The sequence below is a fragment of the Colletotrichum karsti genome (assembly GCF_011947395.1).
Source record: "Colletotrichum karsti strain CkLH20 chromosome Unknown Scaffold11, whole genome shotgun sequence".
Classification (NCBI taxonomy): domain Eukaryota; kingdom Fungi; phylum Ascomycota; class Sordariomycetes; order Glomerellales; family Glomerellaceae; genus Colletotrichum; species Colletotrichum karsti.
The window spans coordinates 526,477-554,111 of record NW_024065911.1 but is presented as its reverse complement, the minus strand read 5'-3'; the positions used below and the strand labels follow the sequence as shown (position 1 = coordinate 554,111).

At 53.0% G+C, this 27,635-nt stretch overlaps 9 protein-coding genes across 9 annotated transcripts; 6 read left to right on the top strand and 3 right to left on the bottom strand.

The window, feature by feature from the left end:
- Nucleotides 1-390: 390 nt before the first annotated feature.
- CkaCkLH20_04279 (uncharacterized protein) lies at nucleotides 391-3,464 on the bottom strand (the record flags this gene model as incomplete). Its single annotated transcript, XM_038886998.1, has 8 exons — nucleotides 391-1,295; nucleotides 1,360-1,701; nucleotides 1,764-1,860; nucleotides 2,502-2,739; nucleotides 2,785-3,035; nucleotides 3,178-3,261; nucleotides 3,318-3,367; nucleotides 3,422-3,464. The coding sequence occupies 8 exons, from the start codon at nucleotides 3,462-3,464 to the stop codon at nucleotides 391-393; spliced, it is 2,010 nt and encodes a 669-aa protein (XP_038747702.1).
- An 836-nt stretch (nucleotides 3,465-4,300) lies between these two features.
- On the top strand, nucleotides 4,301-5,062 carry CkaCkLH20_04278 (uncharacterized protein; the record flags this gene model as incomplete). Its single annotated transcript, XM_038886997.1, has 4 exons — nucleotides 4,301-4,411; nucleotides 4,465-4,738; nucleotides 4,834-4,882; nucleotides 4,942-5,062. The coding sequence occupies 4 exons, from the start codon at nucleotides 4,301-4,303 to the stop codon at nucleotides 5,060-5,062; spliced, it is 555 nt and encodes a 184-aa protein (XP_038747701.1).
- A 4,992-nt stretch (nucleotides 5,063-10,054) lies between these two features.
- Nucleotides 10,055-11,251, bottom strand: CkaCkLH20_04277 (uncharacterized protein; the record flags this gene model as incomplete). Its single annotated transcript, XM_038886996.1, has 3 exons — nucleotides 10,055-10,743; nucleotides 10,818-10,967; nucleotides 11,029-11,251. The coding sequence occupies 3 exons, from the start codon at nucleotides 11,249-11,251 to the stop codon at nucleotides 10,055-10,057; spliced, it is 1,062 nt and encodes a 353-aa protein (XP_038747700.1).
- An 804-nt stretch (nucleotides 11,252-12,055) lies between these two features.
- On the top strand, nucleotides 12,056-12,919 carry CkaCkLH20_04276 (uncharacterized protein; the record flags this gene model as incomplete). Its single annotated transcript, XM_038886995.1, has 1 exon — nucleotides 12,056-12,919. The coding sequence occupies one exon, from the start codon at nucleotides 12,056-12,058 to the stop codon at nucleotides 12,917-12,919; it is 864 nt and encodes a 287-aa protein (XP_038747699.1).
- Nucleotides 12,920-14,642: 1,723 nt separating this feature from the next.
- CkaCkLH20_04275 (uncharacterized protein) lies at nucleotides 14,643-15,767 on the top strand (the record flags this gene model as incomplete). Its single annotated transcript, XM_038886994.1, has 1 exon — nucleotides 14,643-15,767. The coding sequence occupies one exon, from the start codon at nucleotides 14,643-14,645 to the stop codon at nucleotides 15,765-15,767; it is 1,125 nt and encodes a 374-aa protein (XP_038747698.1).
- Nucleotides 15,768-16,701: 934 nt separating this feature from the next.
- CkaCkLH20_04274 (uncharacterized protein) lies at nucleotides 16,702-17,597 on the top strand (the record flags this gene model as incomplete). Its single annotated transcript, XM_038886993.1, has 2 exons — nucleotides 16,702-16,916; nucleotides 16,970-17,597. 2 exons carry the CDS (start codon nucleotides 16,702-16,704, stop codon nucleotides 17,595-17,597), a joined length of 843 nt encoding a protein of 280 aa, XP_038747697.1.
- A 562-nt stretch (nucleotides 17,598-18,159) lies between these two features.
- Nucleotides 18,160-19,438, bottom strand: CkaCkLH20_04273 (ankyrin repeat protein; the record flags this gene model as incomplete). Its single annotated transcript, XM_038886992.1, has 2 exons — nucleotides 18,160-18,208; nucleotides 18,687-19,438. The coding sequence occupies 2 exons, from the start codon at nucleotides 19,436-19,438 to the stop codon at nucleotides 18,160-18,162; spliced, it is 801 nt and encodes a 266-aa protein (XP_038747696.1).
- A 1,110-nt stretch (nucleotides 19,439-20,548) lies between these two features.
- On the top strand, nucleotides 20,549-24,306 carry CkaCkLH20_04272 (uncharacterized protein; the record flags this gene model as incomplete). Its single annotated transcript, XM_038886991.1, has 8 exons — nucleotides 20,549-20,618; nucleotides 20,670-20,714; nucleotides 20,764-20,959; nucleotides 21,545-21,618; nucleotides 21,668-22,006; nucleotides 22,067-23,246; nucleotides 23,654-23,928; nucleotides 24,023-24,306. The coding sequence occupies 8 exons, from the start codon at nucleotides 20,549-20,551 to the stop codon at nucleotides 24,304-24,306; spliced, it is 2,463 nt and encodes an 820-aa protein (XP_038747695.1).
- Nucleotides 24,307-24,857: 551 nt separating this feature from the next.
- CkaCkLH20_04271 (uncharacterized protein) lies at nucleotides 24,858-27,503 on the top strand (the record flags this gene model as incomplete). The annotated part of the gene is made up of 3 exons (XM_038886990.1): nucleotides 24,858-25,962; nucleotides 26,015-27,072; nucleotides 27,468-27,503. 3 exons carry the CDS (start codon nucleotides 24,858-24,860, stop codon nucleotides 27,501-27,503), a joined length of 2,199 nt encoding a protein of 732 aa, XP_038747694.1.
- Nucleotides 27,504-27,635: the final 132 nt, after the last annotated feature.

Genomic DNA, 27,635 nt, shown 5'->3' with positions numbered 1-27,635 from the left:
CCTGGTTCAAACGTGATCCTCGCATCTTCGCAGCGAAACCCCTCCTCGGATCTCCCATTCAGTCTTCCTTCCCTCATCGTTCAAATAACAACAGTTGAGAACCCGGACGATCTTTGCGTTGGGCCCCTACAACCTGGAGTCTCAGAAGGCGTCCGATATTGAAAGCCTCGGACTGTGGCGGTGTAAACTCAATCGGCTGCTCTAGCCCTGTATTCATCCCGGCAATAACTATCCCCCATCGCTCTCACTGCATATCAACAGAAAGAGCTCTTTTCTCCGTCACTGTTCGACGGCCCGATATCGTACACATGTAGGTATGAACAACCCGAATCCAACACCCAATGCCTTGCCACTCAGCTCAGTCCAATGCAAATGGAAATAAACGCTCGTCTACTCGTCATCTTCGTCATCGTCCATGTCCTCGTCTCCATCTCCCTCGGCGTCCTCAGAGTCATCGGAGTCGTCGCTGTCGGAACCTGATCCCTCGCTCTCTCCCTCACTGCCAGGGTCGTAATCTTCCTCGTCTTCATCCTCATCATCTTGAAGATTCTGCTCCGCCTCAAGGTGCGCCTTCGCCAACTCAGAGAGCCCGGTACCCGCAGCGTCCCCATTCGCAGACGCCTCCTCTCCCTTCTTCACCTTTAAGTTCTCCGTCAACTCCATCTTGGCCTTCCTTTGCTCCGCCATGCTGCGATCCTGCAGACCATGACGTTTGACATAGGACTCGTCGATGCCGGCGAAGTCCTCCTGGTCAAGCATCCCGAACTCAATTTCCTCCGTCTCGTCGCCCTCGGCGAATACCTCAACGACCATGTTGAACGTGCGCTGCAGGACATTGGTGTAGCTCACAGCCACAATGCGGTCGGCGGGGAGGAATACGAGGGGCTTCTTGAAGCCATAGAGGATGCCGTTCGGCAGGAAGAAGAGGTACCCATCCTTGGACCCGCGGAAGGCCTTGACGTGCACGGCCTTCTCGTTGGGCCGGTGCGGTTGGCGGACGAGACTGTGGAACTTGGATGGGTCGGCGGCGACGATCTCGACCGCGTTGCCTGCGGAGCTCAGGTGCGTCGTGAGCGCCCAGTCGAAGAGGGTGCGGTAGGTATCTGAGACGGCGGCCGCGGCGTTGGCTTTCGGCCCGCCGATTGTGCCCTGCTTTGGTGGCGTCGATGGCACTGTGAACACCAGAGCCTCCTTCTCGGGGGCGGTTTTCGTCGGGAGGCAGGTTCCTCTCGGGAAAAGCACGTAGTTGTGCTGGACCTGGGTCTTCTCCGGAACGGGGAGGTAGAAGGCGTACTCTGCGTCAACCTTGTTAGCTTCCAATCCATCACCTGCAGACCAATAGGGTTACCCAGGACGTACCGATGTCTTCCCAAGGATAGATGATGCCTTCGACGGGCGCAGTGGTGCCCGGTAGGCGCGCGTAGAGGTGGTTTTCCGTGAAGCAGAGTTCGTACTTCTTGCGCTGAGGTACCGAGACGGAGATCTCCTTGATCTCTAGGAGAACCTCTTCGTCCGCCGCATTGACAGTTCCGGCGCTTTTGGGAGCGCTCGATTTGGATGTGCCATTTGTGTTCGTCGCCTTGAAGCCGTTCGAGGGGCCTTCGTCTACTCGTCTCCGCTTCGATGCGGGCTCTGGTCCGTTGATCTGCTCGTACACGAAGCTGGCGATGTCGTTAAAGAGCGCTACTCGATCGGGGGTGTCTTTGATGACAGCATGTCAGTTTATTTTGTCATGGAGGAGCAGATTTACGTGACAAACATACCTGCAGCCTTCTGGATCCCTTTCAGGATGTCTGGCCGCGACTGGAAGACGGCTCCTAACCGCTGGCTATCGAGACCGGCGGCCATGATGGGAAAGCACTAGAATATCGATATTTTGGGGAAATTGACTGGAAGGTGCGACTGATTGGGGATGTGGACGACTGCTCGGTCTGTTCTGTCGAAAATGATGGTCGGGTTGGGGTTTCGTGTGTGGAATTGACTGTGGTATTTTTGACGCGACGTCGATCTAAATTTTTGGTATGTGACGTGTTGGAGCTGGACGCACCGCATTTGCGCATTTGCTGCAGTGGCAGCGGATTTAATTCGGTTAAAGTACCCCTTCAGCCGGGCTCATTAAACGCCCCCTATCATTCTCCCAGCTTCCAGGTCGCCACTGAATCAAAGCATCGAGACGTCGGACTTTTTCAATAATTGACACATGGAAAACGCATGATCTTTTCTCATCGACATACCCAGCGTCCTAACACCAAGTCTACAGAATTCTTGTTTGCCCATTCTTCTTCAGCCAGTTCCCACACATCTAACCCAAGATGCACTCAGTGCTCGCTTCTAGAAGCCATATCCTCTCGGTACCCAGGGCGCCCTAAGTCATTTCTGCCGCAAAACACCAGGGTTTACCTAGAATGGTCGTCTCGACAGCGATCTGCTCGATGACGCTGGACCTGATGGTGCCACTCTTGGTAGCCCTCAGTTCAACTAATGGTCTCAGCAACGTTTACCTCGAATCGCACGCCTACACTCTCCATCTGCTCGTACGAGAGCTCGTTCATCGGGATGTCTATCTTCTCGAACAGGGCGAGACAGCGACCGGAGATGTGGTGCGGCTCGCGGAAGGGAACGCCCTTGCGGACGAGGTTGTCGACCAAGTCGGTGGCCAGCATGAAGGGGTCGAGAGCCACTTTCATCTTCTCGGGTTGGGTGTCGATGGTGGCAAGGACGCCCTCGGCAATCTGGATGCTGTCGCTAACGGTCTTGACGTGGTCGAGCATAGGCTCTCAGGACTTCTGGGGGTCCTTGTTGTAGGTGCTGGGGAGACCCTTCTGGGCCATCATGAATCCAGCTCTCTGGCCGAAAACATGGCCGCTCTTGCCGCGTAACTCGTAGCTGTCGGGGTTCTTCTTCTGCGGGAGGGGGAACTTCATTGTGATGTATGTGTCAGCGAGGCGGATGAGGTCGAACTCGCTGGAGTAGATGATGAGATCCTCGAACCAGCGAGAGATGTGCTGCACGAGGACCGAGCCCCATTGCGTTGTCTCGGTGATAAAGTCGCGGTCAGCAACGCCAGCCGTCGAGTTTCACAGAAGACACTCGAAGCCAAGGTCCTTGCCCATGGCCTCAAGGTCGATGTTGAAGGTGTTACCGGCAGGGGCACTGCAACCCAGGGTTCATATTGACGCGCTTGATGACCTCGCGAAGGTGCTCTAGGTCGTTGGCACAAGCCATGTCGTAGGAGAGCATCCAGTAGCTCCAGCGGACGAGCTGAGCGACACCATTAGTCTCCTTTGTCGGCTGCCATGTCCGGAGTGTGGCCATACGCTGCCGTTCTTCCACTGCTCATCAACCTCCAGGAGACCTTTCTCGACCTCTTCGAACTGGTGTTAAGTCAAGATACCATTGGCGTGGTTTGCACGAGCGAGACTGATGCTACCGTAGATGTCCCGCTTGTGAAGGAGCTTATTCAAGTGAATACTCTAGTTGTACTGCTCCATGAGGGGATCAAGGCCGCCTGTGTTTCCTCAGTCAGTTTCATATTCGAAGCCCAAGATTGCCAATGCGAAGAGACGGCGACGACCTTACGTAGGCAGTGTTTGGAGGGCCAATGGCGATTACATACCAGCTAAACGACCTCCCCAGAGCTAGTTCTCAGCCGGTTTTGAGCCTGAAGCCATCGTGACGGTGTTGTGGTAGGGTGGATTCTTGGACGCGGCAAGTTCTAAGTGACTGACTTTCCAGGCAAAGTAAAGGATTGTAGAGACTTGAGAAAGACAAGTCAGCAAAGAGTGTCTCAAATGGCTTTCAAAGCCAGATTTTCCTGTCTAAAAGTCTAGAGAGGGAACATGAAATGTTGCAAGGTCCTTGGAGCTCAAGTCATAAACGAAAAGCCTCGGCCTTGTCTTATCATTTGGTCTTATCGCGAGCTAAGGGAGCTTTGACCACTCAATGGCGCTGTTTTCCCCTGAAAGGCCGACGTCACAGTGGAGGATTAGGTACCTACCTTACGCCAATGCAGCGCGGCTGACATGATGCCCAGCTCTCACCCCGCGATTTCCTCCCTTCTCCAATTCTAGGTAGGTATCGCCGGGCCTTCTTTACCCCACCAACCTGAACGTTCCTCCATTTCCATCACGTCCATCAAGACGCGTCACGACTTCTCTCTTCAATCTCGGCCGGATCCGACGCGAAGCTGACTGCCAAAGCTCTTTATCCCCCTCTCACGCGTCACTGTGCCTCAGAGCCATCTTCTCTGTCTACTTCCGACATTCTCCACCACCTCCGACGATTCCGTTCACCGCCCAGCATGTCGTTTCCGAACGTCTACACACACCGCAAGGTGGCCGAGTCTGCGGCCAAAGGATGCGATGTATGCTACCGAGCTACAAGCAGCGTTTTGGTTGCCGAAGAGAAGAAGGTAAAGATACTCCTCTGCCTCTTCGACCTTGGGCCGCAACTGACTTTCTGCAGGACTTTTTCTACGTCTGCCCGAACCACCTGAAGGACAAGAAGTTCTGTACGCCCATTATCGACAAAGAAGCTGCCGAAGCGAAGAAAAAGAAGGAGATGGAAGAAGAGGTCGAGCGCGTCAAGAAAGAGTACGAGGAGAAGCAGAAGAAGAAGAAGGAAAAGGAGGAGAAGGATAAGAAGTCGGACAAAGACAAGGACAAGGACGAGAAGAAGGACGAGAAGAAGGCTGAAGACGATTCGAAAGATGACGACACAAAACCCAAGGACAAGGCACGTTTCTTCAGCCTCGCGCTGAATTTCGGAATTAACTCCGGAGCCTCCTCTCGTCATGAGGAACCTTCGCTAACGATCTTTAGGATACTACCGAAGCTTCGGCCCCCTCCGCGGAGGAAGAGCCCCGCGTTTTTGCCCTCCACAAGTAAGTTGCTCTGCAATGCTGACCACATGATGTGATGTTGACCGGCCGCTCTGCTGCAGGAACTTCTACGGCATGCGGCTCGAGAAAAAGCGCCAACTTGAGATTGCAAAGAGGAACAGGGAACGACTGCAGCAGCCAAACTTCTTCCCCTCAGTTCCCAAGGGCGCCCCGGGCAGCTAAAAGGCTTCCTCACCTCGAAGTACTCCGTACAAACGCTGGCATGGGACTGCTGCCAAGGCCACCCCAATCACACCAGCACCCAGCAACGCGTTCCGGCTACTGTACGGCCCTCTATCAATAATCTCCGCGCCACCATGAGAATCACGGCAGCGCCAAGACGTCGAGAGCAATTGTGGTTTTCCCAATCTGGCATCTTGCATTATGTGCCTCCAACTTCAGTCGGCACCGGCTGTCATCCGTCTTCTCGCGGGAAGACGCTTTGACGTCGCAATCGATCACAGCACCTTCCGTTGTCCAAAGACGCTCTTCTGATTGGCTTGGTTACGACAATTCAACGGTGTGCCGCTGGCATCGTTTCCATGCAGCGTCAGACATCCTGCAGTAGCCCTAATGGGCTGCTGGTTCGGTGCGGGAGCACCAGCTGCCGTTCAAGGTGCAGTTCCGTCAGCATCCCTGCGATGATCATGGACCGGGTGTGCTGTTATACAGGCCGGGCAACCCGCCTAACGTCTTGCCAGGGATTATTGGAGAGATCCAGGGCTTCGATCTCATGCAGATGGTCGTGATGTCCACGAAACTCCAAGCGATGCCCAGGACACTTGTTGCACTCAACAACGCATTAGTGAGAATTACTGAACCAACTTCGCAGAGATATGCTCCTGTATTCGCTCAGTTCCATCTCAAGAACACTGCTGCTTGTCATTTTCACAATGTAGGCTCGCGGCTCGTTTGATATTCACTCCTCCGTATACGGGTCGTCAGTGAAGCCAAATTCACAAGAGACGCGGCCCGAGTCAACCCAACATGTATGTCTTCAGCCCTCTGCTGTACAACATCACGCTCAATCAAGTGGGCCATCAACCCCGTTGGCTCGGCTATCTACGCCTCTCTATCCCTTCGGTGCGCCCAGGTTGCCGACTCAACTCCCCAGGTGCAACCTTGAACCAGAGATGATCCACAAGTGTTACACTCGCATGGAGTTGGAAGAATCTTCCCCTCTTCGGCTGTGCCTCACAGCAACCTCTAGCCGTCGCGCTCCCTGCCACCCAGCTCCCGCGTCGGGTCTAGTGCTGACATTGCTTACACTGTCGGGCAACCTCTGCATGTGTGCCCTGTCCAACAAATCAGAAACACTCTCAACTCGCGGGACACACTACATTGAGATGGCCAAGAGAAAGCCGCGGCGGAACATGATCAATCGCAGTGTTCACAGTTTGGAGGTCTCCAGCAGCATACATGAGGCCGTCACCTTTTGCGCGAGATATGCAGCGGATGCCACCCTGTGCCGCCACCTCACGCGGACATGAGATGAGGCGGCATCGTCGGCTTTGGAACCACGCCGAAGTGTCCTATCGCCAGCCAGCATTGTGCCTCAAGTCCCAGCCGGAGGGGTCGGCCATCACGCTTACCCGAGTGCCTTTTTTGCCAGCCGAAGTCAGCGCCACACAAGGTGGCCATCGCCAGCAGCCATCTCGGTTTCATAGACTCTTGGATCTTCGGCAAGCGCATTTGTTGTGCTGCAGGGTCGAAACCATGCGGCCGTCTCCAAGAGCAGGTTAGGGCTGACAGCAACTACTGGATTCGCATGTTCCCCGATGTCAATCGGATGGCGATCAATCGACTTCCCTCGGCATCATGTCTGCGAAACAACCCATTATTAGCAGCAAGTCTCGAACTTGTGGCGTATGAAGCGCCTGTCGTAGAACTCGGGTCAGCCTTGAAGATCCAACTTGGGGTTGTTCTTTCAAGCGAGCCCCCGCGCTTTGTGCAGCGCATCGGGCAAACGGCCTCACGAGCTTGTAAAAGAACTTGCCAGTCCTATAACTGATTGTGATACATGGGAGAGCGAGGCGGCTGGCTGGCTGTGGACTTCATGTCGCAAGCCTTTATCGATGCCTGGGGACCAATGGACGAACTGGTCCGTTGATAACAGAACGAATACGACTTTCCGGTTACAACTTCAACCGGCTGAGCGGTTGAAGGTCAGCAACACTAATGAGAGTCAGTCACTTGTCAGAAATGGATCATGGGCATCATCAGGTGACTCATTCATACAGTGAAGTGAGTTAAGGTAGCCAAAATCGTCCGCAACCCCACAGGCTATGCGTGGGCTGTTCACTCCGCATATGGAGCAAGGATTCGACGATCACAGAGCCTCTTGCCCGGCAAATACCGCACCAACGAAAGACTCTCGGGGAGCTTTCTCAGATGGGCGATGCGACGATACCAACAAAGCTGCCGAACTATGGAGTTTCGCCCCGTGGCTGGGCAGGTTCCACTCGCAGGCGGCCGCCGCAGATTCGCAGGCAGTGCTGACACAATTATGAAGAAAAAGAAAGTTTCATGGACAACCCCAGTGAAGAAACTGGTATTTCTGCCTATTGAAGCCGTAAGCCGAGTTACTGTCTCTTTTCAGAAATCCCCCGAGCCGGAGGCTAGCTGAGCCACGAGGCAACTGGGTGTGGTCATGTCAAAGTGGTGCCTGGCTTTGGGGAACAGTCGACAACAAACGCTCTCCATCGTTTATTAGCCTCACGCTAGTCGCCCCGGACTGGATCTTTGGTATCACTGCCGCCATCACGTCAGATTACGCCGTGGTCCACTCTTCTCGAGGCTGTCATCAGCGCTCACGACTCAGGCATATACTGGCCGGGCGAGATATGGCGTCCGTTCTGCCCGTTGAAACTGTCAGCAACTTGAAGCAGTTTCGGGTAACTTTGACAATCCTGGAGATCTCATGAGAAGAGACGTGACCTCGCATGGGCGACATCGCTGACGCGTGAGCTCCAGGAGCCCAATAGAAGACCGGCAGCCTTACGGTTTGGTGGTGGTCTAGATATGGTTTCCATTCGAGGTCGTCTTTGCGCTTAAGCTGGTGTCACCATCGTCTTAGGACTGTTTCTTTTCTGGGAATCTCGGATGTGTAAGCCTGGGGAGAATCAACAACATGGCTTTCTACAAAGTCCAATGGCATACTCGCCCTCTCATTCAGCCGCCAAGTTTCCAACAAGAATCTGCCACGGCGCAGGAATGATCGCGACGCCACACCACTTACATCTCACCGTGGCCCCTCTTCCTCTTCCTGCTGCCTCCCCCCCCGACGACGATCACCGATCAGAGAGCAGAACTCGATGGCGCTCCTAGGGGTCCTGTTTCGTGATGGAGTGGAACCGTGCTCCCCATCTCTTTCCCCTCCCCGTACCCATGGGCCGGATGTCACTCGATGAACCTCTGGGATCGTGGTACTTCTCCAGCTCTTCACGAATGTACCCCCAAGGGAAACTGGGGTCGAAGGGAGGGGGAGGGGTTGTCAGCATCTTAGCGTCGTCTGTTTCTTACGCCACTGGGGTCTCGTCAAGCTTGCCCACCTCGCGCCTCGGGTGTGAGGGTATCGTCATGGAGGCACGGTATGGGGAAGAACTCTGAAAAGGCGAGGGGGTGGGCGTGGTATGCGCGTGGCTTGACGTAGGGAAATCTCACCGATCTTCTGAGTTGCCGCTGCAGGTTGAAAATTCTTCTATGCTACCCTTCTCGCAACTTTTCGCCTCCCGGGCCCACAGAGAAGTTCTAGTTGAAGATCCTTTTAGTTCTCTTCAAACTTTAGAGCACTTCCGGGGAGTCATGGGTTATCGAGGCCCTGGACGCTGGCATATCTCTGTGGACAAGGAATGCCCTCGCTCAGACTTTCTTCATCCGAACTCTGACGACGTCACCAACTAGGGCTGAGCAGCGTCAGCCTATTCCAGCTTGACAAGGGAATTGGGAAGCTTGAGCACGGACACCAAATGTCGCCGGCGTGAGTGATGACAGCTCCTTCGGCCGGGAGTCGATGCCTCGGGGGACGGGGGACACATGTGCCTCGCCTGCTTCCTCCGAACACCCAGAAAGCGGAGGAAGCACAGACGGACGGTCGGACTTCAGGAGATGAGACATCAAAGAAGCTCGAAAACACGCGAAAATCTGACAGAGACATCGCCACATATCCAGAGTCAGACGTCCCTGCGAGGGCGAGTCGCGATAGTATCATTGACCCTCTTCACCCTCCGAACTGACAGGAGCAATTACTGTTCGTCCGGCGCTCAGTGTCGCGGGTTTTGGTCACCCACACCCGTCTGTGGGTTCCGCTTACGGAGCGGAGCGCGTCGCCGGAGGATGGACATTGGCTGCGTCGGACTCAGCCTGCGTTCCCACTCCGGGTCGCGAAAGCGGTGTCGATTGTGACTGGGCTGTGGCGTCATCGGCTGATTGCACTGCGTTTGGGACTTTGGGTTCACAAGGCCCCTTTCACGAGGCTGGGAATCTTCGACAAATGTCGGTGTGCGAAGGTTGGGGTTTGTGTTGTTGGTCCGGGTCACATTGGCGTTTGACTGCCGCGTGGGAATCTTGTGTTCTCTTCTGGCGGGCTGTCAGCAATGGCACTTGGGTACAACATGATTGGGTATTTTATTGTGAGGCTTGGTGTTTCGTCAGATCTCATTGTCTATCAAGAACTGCGAAGGTAGGCTTTCTCGAGGTCTAGTCTTGTGTCATTACGTATGATTGCCATGCTCTGATCAGTTTCAGGGCACGACGGCAGCGTTACGCGTAAGCTGGCAATGTTTTAAACGCTTAGGATCTTTTGGTGCACTGCGTCTTACTTGCTCTTGGGATAACCAAGATCGGAGCCCTGGGCGGTTGTATGCTTGGGCTTACGTGAGAACTTTGGTTGGTGTCTCCTTTCCTTTTCGCGCGCGCCTCAGATGCCGGTATTGTGGATGGAACAGATTTGATGTAGTATTGTCATGCGGGGCGTCTTGGTTGTGTAGACTTGTCCATGTTATTTTTGGAGTGGTGGTTATGTAATGTGTAGATCTCGGTGTTGAGGGTATCACAGCCTTTCGGACGTCGAAAGGGTCTTCAAGAATGATATCGTTCAATTTTAAAGTAATCTAACTCCTGAACAGTGATAATTCAAGAGCTCAAGCATTGATTTATCTCAAACAGTGACCGTATTTACGGACGACCATCGTCCTCATCCCAGTTGGGGTTGTTCACGCCGCCGTCCTCAGTCAGGTAAACGACGGGATCCATCACCTTGGTGAAGGTGGAATTCACTCCAAACGCAATCCAAGCGAAGATACCATCCTCAACACTGTCGCCCAGCATAACATATTCCGCAACAGGATCCACGCCGTCCGTCTCAGTCTCGGTGGTCATGATATCGTCATCAGCGTTCGTCGTGAGAGCTTGCTCGTTCGTAGTATACGGATACGTAGCTTCAACCAAGCTGATAAGATCCTGCTCGAAGAAGACCTGCCCAATGTGCGACGTAATCGTCGTAGCTCCCAGAGTACTATTTTCATACAGAGTGGCGTTCTTTTGCACGACAGTATGGATGTGGATCGCTCTGCCGGTGTAGTGGCCGGGGAAGATGGACTCGAACTGCGCCACGCCATCTGCGTCGGTCTTCTGGATGCCGCGGCCCCATGTCTTGTTGAGGTTGGTCAGGTCGTCCTCGCCGTTGCCATTACCTTGGACGGCGACGCCGGAGTAGACGCCGGTGGAGTTGGCGTGCCAGATCTCGAGGTAGGTGTCGGTCATGGGCTCGCAGGTGTTGATGTCAACGACTTGCATGTCGAGGACGATGGGGACGCCTTCTTGGTCCCCGCTTATGTTGCGCCGGACGTATTCATCGGCGACGTCTGAAGAGTCCATCGTAAGTATGCAGTCCCTTTTGAGATTTACAGGTGAAAAGGAAGAGGAGGGTTGAACTTACAGTACGGGCCTTGGGTTACTTGGGGCGTCAATAGACAAGACTTGTAGTCTGCGAATAGCGTCCCAGCGTCGGTGTTCTCTGAATAACCGTAGGAGGTCTTGTTGTGGCTGATGCTCAGCACATCTGCCTTGGCACGCCTTGTCAAACTCCCTACGAGACAAGTTTGTCAGTTCAGTCCGCTCAAGAAAGACTCGGAAACTAAGTAACTCACTTTTCGATCGAGCCTCAGACACGGTAGCAGCTCGACGCTGGATGTTTCGCTGATCCAGCCCTCGTGCTTTGAGTAGCTCGGTGCAGTGACTCAGACTGGTACGCTTCTGGCTTCCGAGGAAGTCACGACGTTCGCGAATCTCTTCGACAACATCATGGCTACCATGAGCGGTAACAGTTGCTAAAATCAAGGCTGCTGCTGTGATGGGAGTTCCGAAGCGCATTTTGAAAGTTTTGATACGAGGCTATTCAAAAGTGAATGTATGACAAGAATGCGAGGCTCTGGGGACTCATTCGTTCCTTAGATGTGAAAGATAAGCTGACGACCTGATTGATAGAGGGTCTGTTGTGGTATTGTTTTAGCCTTATATCTTCATCACGATGTTGAGCTATTCATTTGAGTAGGTCGCCGGGTTGCTCATTTACAGCGAATACAAGGGTTGCGTAATCTGAACACCCTAACTGAGGCTTGGGTTATAATCAAGAAGGCCGTGATTGGCCAGAGTCACACAGAACAACAAGCCTCTCCATCGCGGAATTGAGAAAGAAGGACAGCCAGACCGGGGAATCATTGATTCAACCGTAGACACTGCTAACTGAAAGCTTTGTTAGTCCCATTCGTACGCAACTGCGGCTCAGCCTTTCACTGGGTGGAGATTGATTCAGGAATATCATTTAAAAACTCATGCTGCGTACGTACTGGCTTTACTGATCGTCAAAATCATCTACCGACTTAGCCCGGGCGGTAATGCCGCCTCTTCATCCGCATCCGGATTGTGGGCTCGGTGCCCGGGGTGTGGCGCCGCCGCCGAAAAATTCCACCGGTGCATCCGACGGGGTAACGGGATAGATGCGGAACAACGGACTACATATGCTCCAAGTCATGCTTCTCATTGACCCTATTCTGGACTGGTAGCCGTATCTGAAGGTCACAAGAACCTTCGCAGCGGAATCTGGCCGCGCAACCCCATCTTTAGTTGAAGCTACCTACATTTCGACCGCCCTGTGTTCTCCTAATCCATGCCCAGATGACTGGGAGACGAATCTTGGCGACGCTTGCAGCAGTTGTTGCTGTGGTTCTCACATTTGGTACCCTGTCACCTTTCAGCTTCTGCGATGAGAACACGGCATCAACCTGGTTCAGGGGCTGGTGCTCAATGCTCTCACCCAACCAGCCACCGGCAGATCGACACATTTTCACCTGCAAGTCGCACACCTACTCTACGGAAATACTCTCCGTTGATCCCCTGGTCATCTACATTCACGACTTCATCTCCTCTCATGAGGTCTCGTCCCTCCTAGAAACAGGAGAACCGTTGTTCGGGCCTTCCCTCTTGACTGGTAAAGATGGTCAGGTACGACAATCCCAACGCCGTACTTCACAAACGGCCCAGATGCAGATCGACGATCCCGTCGTCCGCTGTGTTCTAGAGCGCGCTTCGGGGTTCATGGGATCCATGCTCAGCCTGCCTTACGACGACTTCCAGCCTCCTCAACTTGTGCGCTACTCGGAGAAGCAGCAGTTCAAGGTTCACGCAGACTGGTTCGACGAACCGCAAAGTCGTCGAGCTGACTCGTCAGGGATCGGATCCTCGTGGAACAGACCTGCGACCTTTCTCGCTATCCTAGAAGACAATTGCACGGCTGGAGAAACGTGGTTTCCTCACATCCACATCCCGAAGAAGGCTGTTGCCAAGAGGACTGAGTCGCCGCCCTGGCGTCTGCACGAGCAAGATGGTCTAGCTGTTAAGCCCATCAGAGGCAACGCTCTGTTCTGGGTCAACCTTTTTGCCAATGGTACTGGAGATGACCGGACACGGCATGCTGGGCTGCCTCCCACGTCGGGAGTCAAGACAGCGCTGAATATTTGGCCTCGAGTATATTACTCTTGATCACAACATGGACTTCATGCCTGTATTTAGCTGTATAAGATAACAAGTAGAAATCTCTCTCGACTTCTAATGTCTAGCTTGATAGCCATGGATAGACCTAAGAGGCTATGTAAAAGTGAGATGGTTGAAAGCTCAGTTCCCCACTGAAGACCGAATGTATCAGCCCTGGAAAAAATCAGATCGAGAATCTATTAAGCCGCCCCGGGATAAACAAATTGCAATCGACATCATGTGAATGATCTGAACTCGTTTCACTGAGTTCTTATCACGATGTCTTCTGAAAGCAATAAAAAGAAAGCATCAACATCACTCACAGTGAGAAAGTCATAGGGTAGTAATTGTGACGCGGCTGGATTACGCGTAAATCAACCTGGTAGCTTACAAGGGTTATGTCTGCGGTGATCTGCTCTGTCAGCCTTGGAGGTGGGGATAACACTGGCAACTCTTTTCCCCGTCTTTACAATATGTTCGTTCAATGTTGACTGGCTGGAACCCTTGAACCATGATGGGCGGTTGAGGCGGCGGCCCAGCCGCTTGGGTGGGTTTCGGAGACTATTTTCCTGCATTAGGGGAATAGGGGTTAACTACCGTAAAGCTGTTTATAACTAGTAATCGACGATGTTACCCATGAGCCCAGGGATGTAATATCTTGAATCAGTGTGTAGCAGTCTCGTTCTTCTAGTGCCCCTAGACTCGATTACATTGACCACATGACTATTGGCCCATTGGAAAGTAATAGCGTGGCATGTATCTCTTACGCGTACCCTTTTGCTATGTAATGGGAGCTTATGAGGTCATCGTGTTTCTTTACTGATATTATTCATCGTTTGCGGTTGGATAGCGGCTGACGCGTACGTATCTCCCCGAGTTCTCGTCGGTAAACTCTGGGTTCAAGTCCAGTCGGAGAATGTATTTGCTCTGTACTGGTTGGGCATTGCATCCATCAATGAAAGTCCTGGCGAAGCCATATCAATGCCTATATCGTTCTTGGTCATGGTATCGACTGTCATGTCGATGAATCCTCTTCTACTATATGGCCCAGATGAGTCGATAATGATATGAGGCCATGATACTCTCTCAGGTCGCTAGTCCATTATACCTGTAGGCCGGATCAAGTTCTAAACTGGTTCATCCCATCTTGTATCACGTCTCCTGCGGCATTCCTGAGCCCCCTTAAGCCTAACCGGTTGTGCAAGGTATATCAGACACCAATGCTCCATAGCGAGCTCCATCGGGAAGGGACACGGGAAACCTAACATCCCGAAGATGGTGGGGTCGAGCTGTGAATCTACCTTGACCACCGATGAATCAGGTTCAAGGCAATGTGCATGAGTAATTGCTAAACAAAAGCGTTGGTATGAACATCTGGGCCCGCTGCGGAGAGCCCCTCATCTGTAATGACCAGGCACAATTCCAATGGATATGAACCCTGTACGAACTTCTATCAGCCAGACAAGCATGCAAGAGCAAAGAGAATCGCCGCGCAATCACTTCTTGGCAAGACTTGCCGGACTGAATAGACCCAACTCCACAACTCAACGAGATATTGCCACGTTTTAGAAGTACAAGTACGGTCTGTAACGCCTCGAAGAACAATGCCTCTTCACATCATATCCAAGCAGCTCTTCGCCGACGTTCACTCATTATCTTGACCGGAATCGCCCTCGAGCAAATCACCTCTTCTTTCATTTACGTGCAAATATCATACGACAACTAAGACGCAATGGTTGTACTGAAGACTCTCGTTCCCTGGCTCCTTGCCGCCACCAATATGGTCAGCGCCCACCCTGGCGAGGATCATGCTGCGGAAGCCCTTCGACGTAGAGCTGCACTGTCAAAGGTTCGCTCACTGAGCGCCTGCAGCTCCGCTCTTGAAGAGCGTGGAATCACCGCCGCGTCTGCCAGACGTAGACATGCGCTAGCTTCGCGTATGCAGAAGAGGACCGTTCTGGCTCGTGACTATGACACAGCCTTGAACACTTCTCACCACTCGAATCTCACTGGCATCACCACCGATGTTGATCCATCCATCATCTTCTCCGGCAATCAGTCTTGCGCACTCGTGCCGGAAACCACTCAAGGCCCGTACTACGTCACTGGCGAGATGATTCGCTCCAACGTGACCGAAGATCAGGCCGGAGTGCCACTTTACTTGGACATTCAGTTCATTGACGTCAACAGCTGCTCTCCTGTTGAGGGCGTCGCTGTTGACTACTGGTCCGCGAATGCCACTGGCGGATATTCTGGGATTTCCAGCCAGGCTGGACTCAATACAACCTGGCTGCGCGGCATTCAGATCACCGACGAAGATGGTGTCGCTGGCTTTCAAGGAATCATTCCTGGCCACTATGCCGGAAGGACTCACCATATTCACCTCCTCACCCACAGCCCTGGCAACTGGACTCGACTTCCTAACGGAACCATCACTGGCGGAAATAGCACGCCACACATCGGTCAGGTCTTCTTCGACCAGGATCTTGTCAACGAGGTTGAGACGTTGGAACCGTACACGAGCAACACGCAGAGCTGGACGAAGAACGATGAGGATACTATCGTATTGCAGGAGGCGATTGCCACTGGTGTTGACCCCATGGTGAACTACGTTCTGCTTGGCAACTCGGTTGCAGATGGGATCTTTGCTTGGGTGTCTGTGGGTATCGATCCCACCGCCGTGTACGAGGTCGATTCGGCGGTTCGCCACACGGCAGACGGTGGTATTGAGGACGAGTGCTATGAGATGATCAACTTGTCGCCCTTGGATCCCGCGCTTCCTCCTCTGCCCAGCTATTGCAGCAGCGTTCTCTCTTCAGCATCTGCCTCAGCCACCGCGTCTGCTTTCAGCGCGTAAATCGGCTTGCTACAATGAAGAGGCGCATCACCTACGTTGATACTTAGGTTAGCGAATAAATCATGAACATATTTACCCGGCCGCCACCTAATCTTGCGGAGAAATTGGGGTTTTCAGTGAAATACTGTGACGTCGGTTGCTTGACTGGTCTAGCCAGCCACTTCTGTGAATGAGGATGGCCAGGGGAGAGACGACGATAAGTAACAGTTGAGCTTTTGCCCGCGTGAAAAGGATTCCGTGTTCCTGGTGCGACACGTGCAGCATGTGAGGTTAAGCTTTTTGGTTTGGGATGGAAGGGAGATTGCTGCTAGGTTGTCTCAGACGATGCCCCCTCCCCTGACGCTAACAGGAGAACCAGAGGGGATGAGGATATCAGGATTTCCTATTCAGGCAAGTCTGATTACACCACGAACAAGTGTGAAACCACAGCAGGCCCGCCCCTCGGAGCATGTGCCGAGCATCCCCTGCTGTCAATCAGTTGTGTTGTGTGGATGAGAATATCAAGATCTCCGATACAGGCACTTTCCACATCTTTGGTGATGTGAAACCAGCTCAGCCCGCGTCTCACCTCTAGTTGCTGATAGATTGACAGCCACTCATCGAACATGACAGCAACTGATTGAGATGACAGCTCTGTCTAGGGGCCACCTGATTGATGGGCGAAACCGCCACGGTGAGGCACCGGCTTTCCCAGGGATCCTGTGTGAAATCGTCCGAACACCCCGACACTTTCCCACCGCTGTTGTACATAAATCATCAAAGAGTCGTCTTGGCGATGGGTAGTTGGCATCTCATTCCTCTCATTCTCTTCATTCATTCATTTAGCTGAATAAAGCTTATTTTTGCATCTTCATTTTCATTGTTTTCAATTTCCGATAGCAGGTCTATCATTGCGACCCAGATCGTTCAATCTGACCTGATTCATTCATTCATCATGGTCCGTTTCGGTTCTCTTCTGTGCGTGGCTGCTGCCAGTCTGAGCGCAGCAGCCATTCTTCCGGGCTCTGCAAGCAGCGAACCAGCGGCAAGAGTCTTCGCCAGACAGTCGGCAAACTGCTTGAAGAGTGATCTCATCCAGAGCGCCAGTGCGAAGACTGGCCAGGAGGCGGGAACGGATGGCATCAAGGCAGGACAAGCCAAGTCGAGCACGTACGTTTAAAATACTCAAACTTTTGACGGGATAGACGCTAATTTCCCATCAGAGACAAGGACAACTTCATCAACTTTTGCGAAGGCAAAACGATCACAAACGGGAAGCAAATCACAGCTGGTTCATGCAATGGCATTCCCATGGGAAGACTTCCTGCCCAGAGCAACATGATCTCGGCCATAATCACCAACCCTCAACCTGGTGTTAAGATCAAGGCTGGAACGACCTTCAACATCTCCGTTCAGACTAGCCATCTCAAGGCCGGCAACTTCGTCAACCCCACGACCAACTACTACACTGCTCCCCAGGACCTTGACGGTAACGGAGACATCATCGGTCACTGCCACGTCACGGTTCAGGATATCGGCTCTCTTACGGCCACGACCGTTCCGGACCCGTCCAAGTTCGCATTCTTCAAGGGCATCGATGACGCAGGAAACGGAAAGGGACTCTTGCAGGCCGTGGTGGACGGTGGGCTGCCGGCTGGTACTTACCGTGTCTGCACCATGATCGCGGCTCAGAACCACCAGCCCGTTGCGATGCCAGTGGCCCAGAGAGGTGCACAGGATGACTGCACCAAGTTTGTGGTCGAGGGCGGTGGCAATGCAGGTGGTGCGAAGGCTTCACCCAGTAGCGCCAAGCCCAAGGCAACTGGCAAGCCGAAGAAGAAGGGCAACTAGAGACTCTAATAGGTTGGAGACGGTGAACGTAATGGATTATGGCTACTTTGAGCCTATGTTCAGCTTTGGAAGCTAGGCGTTGGACATAAGCTAGGCGTATGTTGAGAAATACGATAATGCACACTTGTCGTCGCGTAGGCTCGAGTTTCGGACTGTGAGTGAACAGCAAGATCAATATCGCAGTGAATCTCGTGTACTGCAAGGGTAGAAGGATTCATTCATGAGACGAGATCTGTTTCGTCTCCACTTGACACTCAGAGTTGAAAACTCCCTCTACATGAGACTGCATCGCAGCTGCGCCTTTCCCTCAGTACAATGGTGTGACGGCTCCTCTCCGATGAAGCACCGCTAGCTGTTCGAGCAGGCTCCACGGTTGATAAAGAGCCCCGAATCGAACCTTTCTTCGCGCAATCGTGTTTTCCGGCCTATCCTGACCCTTCTATATAACTCCAGTTCATGACTCTATGCTCTATAAAGATTCAAATGCTCCCATTCCAAGTACTTTTCCCCAGACCCCTGGCCTCTTGAAAGGCCCCGTTGAGTTGCATTAGATGGTCTTCGCTTAACCTTGATCTGTAGCGAAAGATATCTTGCTCTCGTATGATCGCTCCCTGCTTAACCAGCAAAACCGCAACGTGCAATTTATCGGCTGTCAATGTACCTGTATCCAGACAAAGATCCAGCGCCGACAGGGCTTGGATGTTTCTGCTGTTGATGTTTGCCCCGCATTGAATAAGTACGGCCAAAATTCGGTCGTCTTTCGGGCCTGTCGTTCTGAATCTTGTCAAGAGATGATGGTGTAGCGCCGTATTTCCAATCACATCCGCAACATCCAAATCGACCTTCATCTCCCGAATGAGATACTCCATAACCTCCAAATTCTCACTTGCAGCAACTTGATGGATCGCATGAAGCCCGGCACCTTCATGTGTGACCAACGAACACCCCGCCTTGAGTAGTTCCCTTGCCATTTCCATTGTTTTCCCGTTTGGTCTCGGTCCATTCGTTCCCAGCAAGAAGTACAAAGGATTGGCCCCGGCAACGCTCAACTCCGGCCGGAATCCTAAGGCAGATTGGAGTGCCTGGCACGGGAAATTGGCGTTGTACTCGTCGCAGAAGTCCTCTACGTATTTCAAAGACCCGTAGTTTCCAGCATCGAGCACGGGATGCACAGTCGCTCTCTTGTTCACATCCGCCCTAAGAGTCAGCAAGCGTGTCAAAATCTTCTCTTTTCCGCACATGGCAGCCCAGTGCAGAGCGCCGAGATCAAGCTGCCGCGGTTCTCTCCACCAAACTTGGTATTCGCACTTCTCGCAATACCGGAAACACTCATTAGTCCACTGCAAGGGCATGGTGTGATCATCTTCGTCCGCATTGGCTCCGTTCTCCAGCGCCAGGTGTACAGCCCGCTCGTTGCCTCGCTTTGCAGCGATGAGAAGTGCAGAAGAGTGGTTCTGCTCCGCATCTCTCCGATAGAGCACTGGAGTCACGAGCTCGTAGAGTGCTCGGCAGGTCGCGGCGAGGTTCGCCACATCCCGCCAGACCTCAAAGCGCGGGAGCATGCAGAAAGGACAGAACTTCTCAGTCTCATACGGTAGGCACGAAGACTCCCAGTACTTTTCGTAGCCCAGAGACACCTCTTTTGCATGGATGTCAAAGAGGGCGTCTACGATGCAAAGAACGATCTCGGACGACAGTCGGCGGGTGAGCCCGGGAGCGCCGGGTTTGGTTGATGCATGGTGATGAAGCGGAAGATTCTTGGCGGCGCCGTAGAGGGGAACGTGACTCCAAACACAAGGGCATCCGAATAAAGCCGGTACTTTCTCTGATGATGAAGCCATGTCTTGATGTGACGTTAGTCTCCGAAAGGTGGTAAGAATCGAACATCAGGACCTACTTGGTTGAGCCGAATGATGGCGGGCAGCAGTTCGATAATACGCACGTGAGAGACGGAGTAAAGCAGCTATAAAACCGCATTCATTATGAAATGGAGACGCGTAAGGCTGAAGTTGCAGTCTTGAAGGGGTAAAAGAGTGTGGGGAGAGACTGGGTGACAGATCGGAAAGAGAAGAAAATTTGGCGAGAGAGAAGAGGGCACATCGGTCTTTTCCCGAGAGTCATTCACGGAAATCTTTTCGTCTCACCTTCTCCGACCCCTATTCGTGACGAGCCCAGGGGTAGGCCTGCGTGTCATTCAAAGTGTCGCGCGATCAGAAACCGTGTCATCTAGCCGTTGGACTGAAGGGTCATTCCTTGCTGAAAGCATGTCGCAATGCTGCTTACTCATAACGTCGACGCCGGCATCGCCAACTCGGGACGAAATTAAAGTCCGAAGTTATCCTGACTGCAAGAAAGCTCGTTCGGATTTTTCAGTCTACGAGAAAATGATGACGAGATTCTCATCCGCCCGTTGACTTGAAAAGCCGATCCTCCGTTGCTGAATCTGAGCTCCAGGATGGCGGGTATGACGTGGGTATGTCCGAGGGCATCCAGAACCTATATCTGCACTACTAACGTCTGATATATGTGAGCAAACGATTCCCGGCTATCCCAAAATCATCTGAACCTTTAATCTTATCGAAGGAGGCTGCTGATGATCTCGTATTCCTGAAGATGTTACAACCGCTTGCCTCATTTCTTTCTTCCGAGGTATCACAAACAAGCAAGGTCCGACTAAAATGACCTTTTCGGTTGTACGAAACCATGTACGACATCATAAAACGTATTATTTTCGCATCAGGATCAGGTTTCAAGACTCCCTTGCTGCTATCTGCAACACCCATCGATGGAAAAGAATTCCGGTTGGTTGAGTTGGTGTTTACTGTGCCTCCCAGTAATTGCCTTTGTAGACAAGATATTTGAATGTCTGAGTGCTTATAAAGCTGGCAAATAACTCAGATGAATCAATCACAACCTCACATTCAACAGGCAGTTCTTTCAAGCACCGTAAAATGTCACCAACGCATCACAAGAAGTCGGTGAAGATGAAACAACAGGCTGTTGTCGGTACCTTAGGTGAAGGTGAATATATATAATGAACGATGTTGCCAAAGTCAGACAGCGGAATCGCAGCCGTGACTAACGGCGCTTCTCCTTATGCTACTGCGCTTGCCTTTGGTATGCTGCCAGCCATGTTGTTGTCCGTGTTGCTGCTTGTTCTCACTAGAGCCCCATCTCCAGTGGAAGCGTTTCACCGGGAAGATCGGCATCTGGATGTACGTCGTGCTCAAGATCCAACTCGTCCTGTCAACGATACGCAGAACACAGTCACGCCGGTCCATCAACCTGTGCAACCCACTTGCCACCACCAAGCTGGTTTCTGCACTTCAAGTATTCTCGTTCCCTGGCAAAATACTACAGTTGTGAGTTAAACATACCAAACATCACCCTTGAGACTTTTGTTGACAACGAAAGACAAATGGCTTGCCAGCACCCACCGTCCCAGCCACGTCTCAATGGGGCTTGACAACTACGAGCTCCGTGGACTCCATTACAACGGAAGACCTTATACCGTCGTCTAAGACGAGCTCACTCGCGGTATCTTCGGGCTTTCATAATACAACGTCGTCCAAATCAGGTACCGCGGAGACCACGTTGCTCCAAGAATCAACTTCTGGGACTTCAGGGTCATCCAAATCGAGTAGCACACTTGCCATCTCCATAACTTCACTATCTCAGACTACAAGCACCACAACAGAGACAAGAATCAGTGAGAGTTTGGTCATAAATACTCAGACATCGACACTACCAGCTCCAATTAACAGCACCTCCGCACTGCCAGGAGTCTTGCCAATTGGCTTCAGTACGACGAGCCAGTCTCTCAGCTCATCATCGACTTTCCCCATCATAAGCAGTTCCGAAACTTCAAGCGAAACGTCAACGCTGCCGACTCCGTCTACTGTTACTGAGCTTCCGACCGATGTGGTTCTGACCCCCTTTCCTACTAGTGATATTACCCAGACAACACCGTTCTACATCACAACCACCTCTCCAGGCGGCGACTCTCCCACCATCGTTCCCGGTAAGCATCTTATTGCAGTATTCGTCCTCTTGATGCTAATACGTGGTAGTCATTTTCCCGCTCGACAATCCTTTACCGGTCATATGCTTCGGATGCATCATTTCTTTCCCTCCCAATCTTGTACTCAACACCCCTCGATTTTGCATCCAGTTTCTTGGTTTGAAGATCGGCAACTGTCCCCCAAAGAAGGATAATGGCGGCAGCAGCGACGGCGACGACGACGGCGGTGACAATGATGATGAGGAATCGAAGTCGAAAACAAAGGACGAGGCTTCATCGGATAAGTCAACCGCAACTTCCACGTCAACCTCAACTTCAACTTCATCCTGCACCACCATCGTAACAGCAACCCACCAGAGCGTCTTCTGCTCTGTGACCGTCACTCAAGGTAGATTTCAACTACTCCCAATCACTGGTTTATTCATGCTAAATGATCAAATTTACACAGGGCCTGGAAGTCAGCAGATTTCTCAGACAGTTGGCACCTGCATGACCAGCGCCTACACCACAATCACAGGCTGCAGCGCGATGCCGGTAGCAACAACGGTAACAGCAACATCGACAACAACAACCAAATTCCCGGAGCCGACATGCGAGTTTTGGACTTGCGGCGGCGGCGCCTGCCCTGCGAGGACCAAATCAAGACCCAAGGAACAGGTTCTGAACGCCTTGGGGAAACGCGGGATCCCGGCTCAAGGCGAATGGCCGGACCCGAGCGACATGGATGAAGACTTCGACAGATTCATCGGCGACCAGCTGGCAATCATCGAAGACTTTACGCCAATTCCTGCAATACACACCGGATACGAGCCCAAGATCGTGGAGCACGCCACTGGCATGACTACGTCTAACTACGTTCTCTTCCAAAGACAAGTCACGGCACTTGCATTGCAAGGCCTCTATGGCTGTACCGCCGTCGTCATCGTGTCTCAGCGTGGCGCATGGGCAGCTCATATTTGGGAGACAGACATGGATAACATGAACCGGTACATCAACAGGATACAGACGGGAATCAATTTCGGACTTCATCCCCAACCCGGCCGCCCGGGTCATGACGTTTTCAAATATGGCTTGGCTGATTTGTACGGGGAGCCCGAACTTGGTCCTGTGGGTACAATGTTTGGCGAAACCGATGATTACTCCCAATGGACAATGTCTCCACGCGACCTCAACACGCGAGCCTTCATCATCGCTCCTCGTGAAAGGGTCGAAAGAATGGTGGCCGGCATGATCGTTCCCGAATCGATTGTCAACGATCCAAATTCCAACGTGGGTATCCTCATGTATCCTGAAACAGTCGAGAAGCTCAAGAGCCTCATTCTTGAGAATTTCGACGACATCCCAGTAGAGATCGTTGAGTACTCACCGGCCGTTGTGTCATACGCGATCTTCATGGAATACATCAGCCCACATACGACTGCGGAAAGGCGAAGACAACTCGAGAAAGAAGTCCCAGAATATCACACTTACAACCAGTTTCTCGAACCTAATGGGAAACTTCTTCTTCAGTATCGGCCAGCCAGAACGTGCAACGATCAGGCTGCTTGGAGGCTTTTTATTGAGGACCACCAGGTCGGCGGCCGGACTGATCAATGGACCCCGAACGAGGGTCAGATCTTCGAACGCCTGTTACACGAGAACAAGCATCGCAGGCAGGCTTGTCCGATTCCAACGACAAAGAAGAAAGTCGGTGGCTCCTCCCGCGCGTCAAAACCAACCCGCCCCGCCTCCTCTCAATTTGGTCTGCCATCTCAGTCACTCGGTGCGAGTCAAAGCATCAGCCATAACACAACTCAAAGTGGCTCGATAGGCATATCATTTGGAACCGGATCATCGTCTCAATCCGTCTCCATGACGCAAGGCTCCAATTTCACTACCACTCGACGGCATAGCACTCTCAGCACCAGTCCGAGTTCAGTATTGGCTTGGATCACGATAACCGTAGAGCCACACGTGAAAAGTTCGGCTCACAAAACGACAGCATCTACTACAACCAGTGCGTCAACATCAAGCTCCTCTGATCCCAAAACATCAGGTTCGTCAACCACCTCAACCAAGTCGGAAGAAAGCACGCCAACGCCCGGACGCCTCATGCCTCTGTCTCCATCATCCTCGTCTCCATCGACCGCGACAGAAGAGAGCAAGCCAACCTCCGGGCGTCTCATGCCGCTATCTCCATCGACTTCAAGTTCTTCCTCATCGCCTTCTCCTCCATCAACCAAATCAAAAGAGAGCAAACCAACTCCTCCACCACCACCACCTCCTCCTCCTCTTCCAAAGCCCACCGCAGGAGTCGCCATTTACTGGCAAGTAGCCTATCGTCCCGCAGAAAGAGGAAGCCGAACCGGACACTGGATCATGGTCGAACCCCCCGGAGAAGGCTCCAAATTTGACGTCTGCAAAGCCAAGGTAAACCTCGGATCCGCCATACCACGCCACGACATCAAGGAGCAGCCGTGGCCGCCCAGCTTGAAAGACTTGAAAACGGCACACAACCGTAAGGACTGTAAGTATGTTGCAGATGACAACGGCCCCGGCAAGTTCTCGTGTGATGGGCTGTCCGAGTTCAAGTGTGAGAAGGATCCGTCTTATGATGCTGGCAAGCTCTCGTCGTCTGTGAGCTGTGGATCGGGGATCAATCAGAGCAGCTGGTACTCCATCGTCATCTGTTGGTTTCCTACGAAGTGAGTGGGAAGTTCCAGGGTCTCGGAGCTTTTACAACATGTATACCAGTACTAAATGTAGCGAATTTCCATTTCTCGATGAAGAGATTGATGTTCTGTCTCTATCCTGACTGATTGCATACTCTTTCTCTAATGGGATAGACTGCTCTCGAAGCAAATGTGACTGAACATTTGTGTCTTGGATGCCATTCTGAACTATAACAATCGCTCCGAGCACAATCATAAAATGCGATTTCGCAGCTCTTGGTCGACATCAATCACCTAACCAGAAAAGACTCGATAATGCGTCACAGCCTGGATCAGCGAAGCTAGCTAAAGCTTTTCTCAACACCATTTCTGATAGGTGGAAGTCCACACCATCTCGGGCTCAGCCGCAGTTCTCGGTGAGACAAACGGCCCCGTGGTTCAGTGAAAGAACAGTTGGAGAGCAAAGACGGCTTGCTGCCTAATAGAAATCATCCACGGAACTCTATCGTCGAAGGATCCAACCAGATTTTGAATATATCCCATCCCTAAGCGTCGCGGACTCGGTCGATACGCACCCACCGAACCGCCATGAACTATGCCACCTCTGGGCAGCATTTGCGATGGCCTCCGTATCCCCGGTATACATACAATCAATGGAAGACGGAACTCGAGAACGGCTTCGATCCAAACACGACATGGGCCGGTTCCAACGATCGATCGCCTCTCTTCATCGCAGTTCTCACAGGCGATATCAATCTGACGGCACTCCTGTTGAACTACGGCGCCCAAACCGAAGATTACAACGACAACGGCATGACAGTCCTCCACGAAGCAATCCTCAAGGGCCATGAAGAAATCGCAAAACTTCTCCTGCGCTGTGGAGCTAATCCTAACCTCCCGATCATCCGGCCCATCTCTCGCTTTCCTCCTCCCTTCTATCCCGGATCCACAGCCCTTCATCTCGCCGTACTCGAGGGCCTTCTAGACGTGGCTAGGTGTCTGATGCATCACGGCGCGGACTCACAGGCTATGACGCTCGTAGGCTGGACGCCGGTCGACGTCGCGGTTCTGGGCCGGCAGACATCAATGCTGGAGATCCTACTGGACGGGTGCAAGTTCGAGCTTTTCGAATACGGAGGCCAGAGAGACGAGTCATCAGAGGAGGGTGAAGTAGAGATCACGCGCCATCTCCTCGAGAACGGGATTCGGGGAACGGGTGCCAGGCACGTGTGGTTCTATCGATGCCAGCTGTGCCGCCTTCTCAGCGACCCGTCTATCGCGGAGCAAGGTAGTAGTCAACTGGCGCGATTCTTGATCCGTGAGATGAGTGATTGTTTGATGAAGCGGGCCCGGAAACCGTGTCAAATGACGTGGGACAGGAAGTTGTGCGAAGCATGTGAGACTTTCGAGACGCTGGACTCGGATAATGTCTTCAACGCCTTCGAACACAGCCCGAACGAGGCCGCCTTGGCGCTCTCCGCGAATAAGGGGTGTAACTTCTGCCAGTTCCTTCTCGACGCCTTGCAGAACCACCCCGACCCTTCGCCAATACAAGAGAATTGGCTATGGCAACAGTTCGGATACGACTCGAAGGTCAGCCTCCGCATCGAGAGGAAACCGTGGCGTCAGGGGTATAAGATGCGGATCATGTGCGGCGAGTCCGCTTCGACCGTGAAACTCGACTACGTATCAAGTATGTGTGCATAACTTACCTTACTATGGGATGTGGCTCACAGCGCGTCTAGGACAGATCAACGAAGCCGTGGCGAACACCGCCCCCTCGGACGTGGGCGGGACTGGTTCGGACAGAAGCTTCGCCATCGCGAACGCCTGGCTGAGGGGATGTCAAGACGACCACCCATCATGCTACCACCCTACGGAGCTAGGCCAGCTTCCTACTCGAGTCATCGACGTCGGCTCCGAGTCCAGTCCCCCGTATCTGTACCTCACAGCACGAGAGCGGATTCCATACGCCGCGTTGTCGTATTGCTGGGGCGGCCAAGGAAACACCCGCCTCCTCTCCACGAACGCAGATGAATACCGCACCCGCTTACCCTCCGAATCACTCCCTCGTACCATATCCGAAGCCATCGAGATCACGCGTAGGATGGGCGTGCGGTATCTCTGGGTAGACGCGCTGTGTATCATGCAAGACTCCACCTCCGATCTTGAACAGGAGCTCTCTCGGATGGGCGATATCTACTTCAACGCGTGGCTCACCATCGCCGCCAAAGACTCCGCCGAGTCCTCGCAAGGCTGCTTTCGCGAGAGGGACTGGCACAGTAGCGCGCTCGTACCGTTGAATCTCCGACTTCCCGAGAGGGTCGCGCAGAGCAGGCTTCAGGACCAGGGCGACACCTGGCTGACCCGCGCGCCGCTCGTCAACACGCGGACGTCCGGCGTGAACAGGCTCATGGCGATGCCGAGGTGCAGAGCTTCGCCCCAGGAAACCCCGATCCTCGAGACCCGGGGCTGGACGTTACAAGAGGAGTTGTTATCACGCCGGATGCTCATTTTCGGCAAGGACGAGGTGAGCTGGGTGTGTCTCGAGACGGCGTGCTCGGAGCGCAGACAGACGGACGTGGAGGTACGGTCCGACTCGACGTGGCAGAATAACTGCCGGCGCATCGTGAGCCAGGGAGTCGAGGATAACCGGACGACGTTCAAGGTGTCGAGGCCGCAGGTCTGGGCGTACTGGCTCGATACGGTAGAGAGCTTTTCCCGCCGCAGGCTCTCCGATAGGAGGGACAAGGTCGTGGCGTTGGAGGGTGTGCAGCGCGCCATCGGGGTGTGTCTGAACGATGTGGGCGTGGCGGGGGTTTGGAGGCGGCGGTTCTTCTGGTCGAGTCTGCTCTGGCGGGTGGAGGGCGAGGGGGAGGGGGGTGAGGCTGTGGGCTGTTTTGCGTGTCCTTCTTGGAGCTGGGCAAGTAGAGAGGGGCCGGTGAGGTATCGGAGGTTGGAGTGTTCTCCGGACAAAGCAAAATATCATGGTCGAGTGGTTGAGTGGAAGATACAGGACCGCGGACGAGAGGGTATTGAGGGATGTTTGAGGATACAGTGTAAGCTTTTGAGAGAGGACGACTTGAAAGGTCTGAAGTATTTCTTGCGGCCTGGTGAGAGTCTGCGGCATGACCCAAGTGCGGTAGCCGGTGTCCGCGTTGAGGTCTTCTCCGACTTTGCTGATTTTTCCCGGCTCAGGAATGGCTGGCTGATGCCGGTGAGATCGGTTACTAACCACAGGGCGAATCACATGTCGAGGTATCGGAACGAGACGTTGTCTGTGGAAACACATTTGCTGTACTTGGAGAAGCTGAAGGCTGATCGGATGGAGTTTGAGAGAGTCGGGCTGGTTGTGGTAAGATCGCC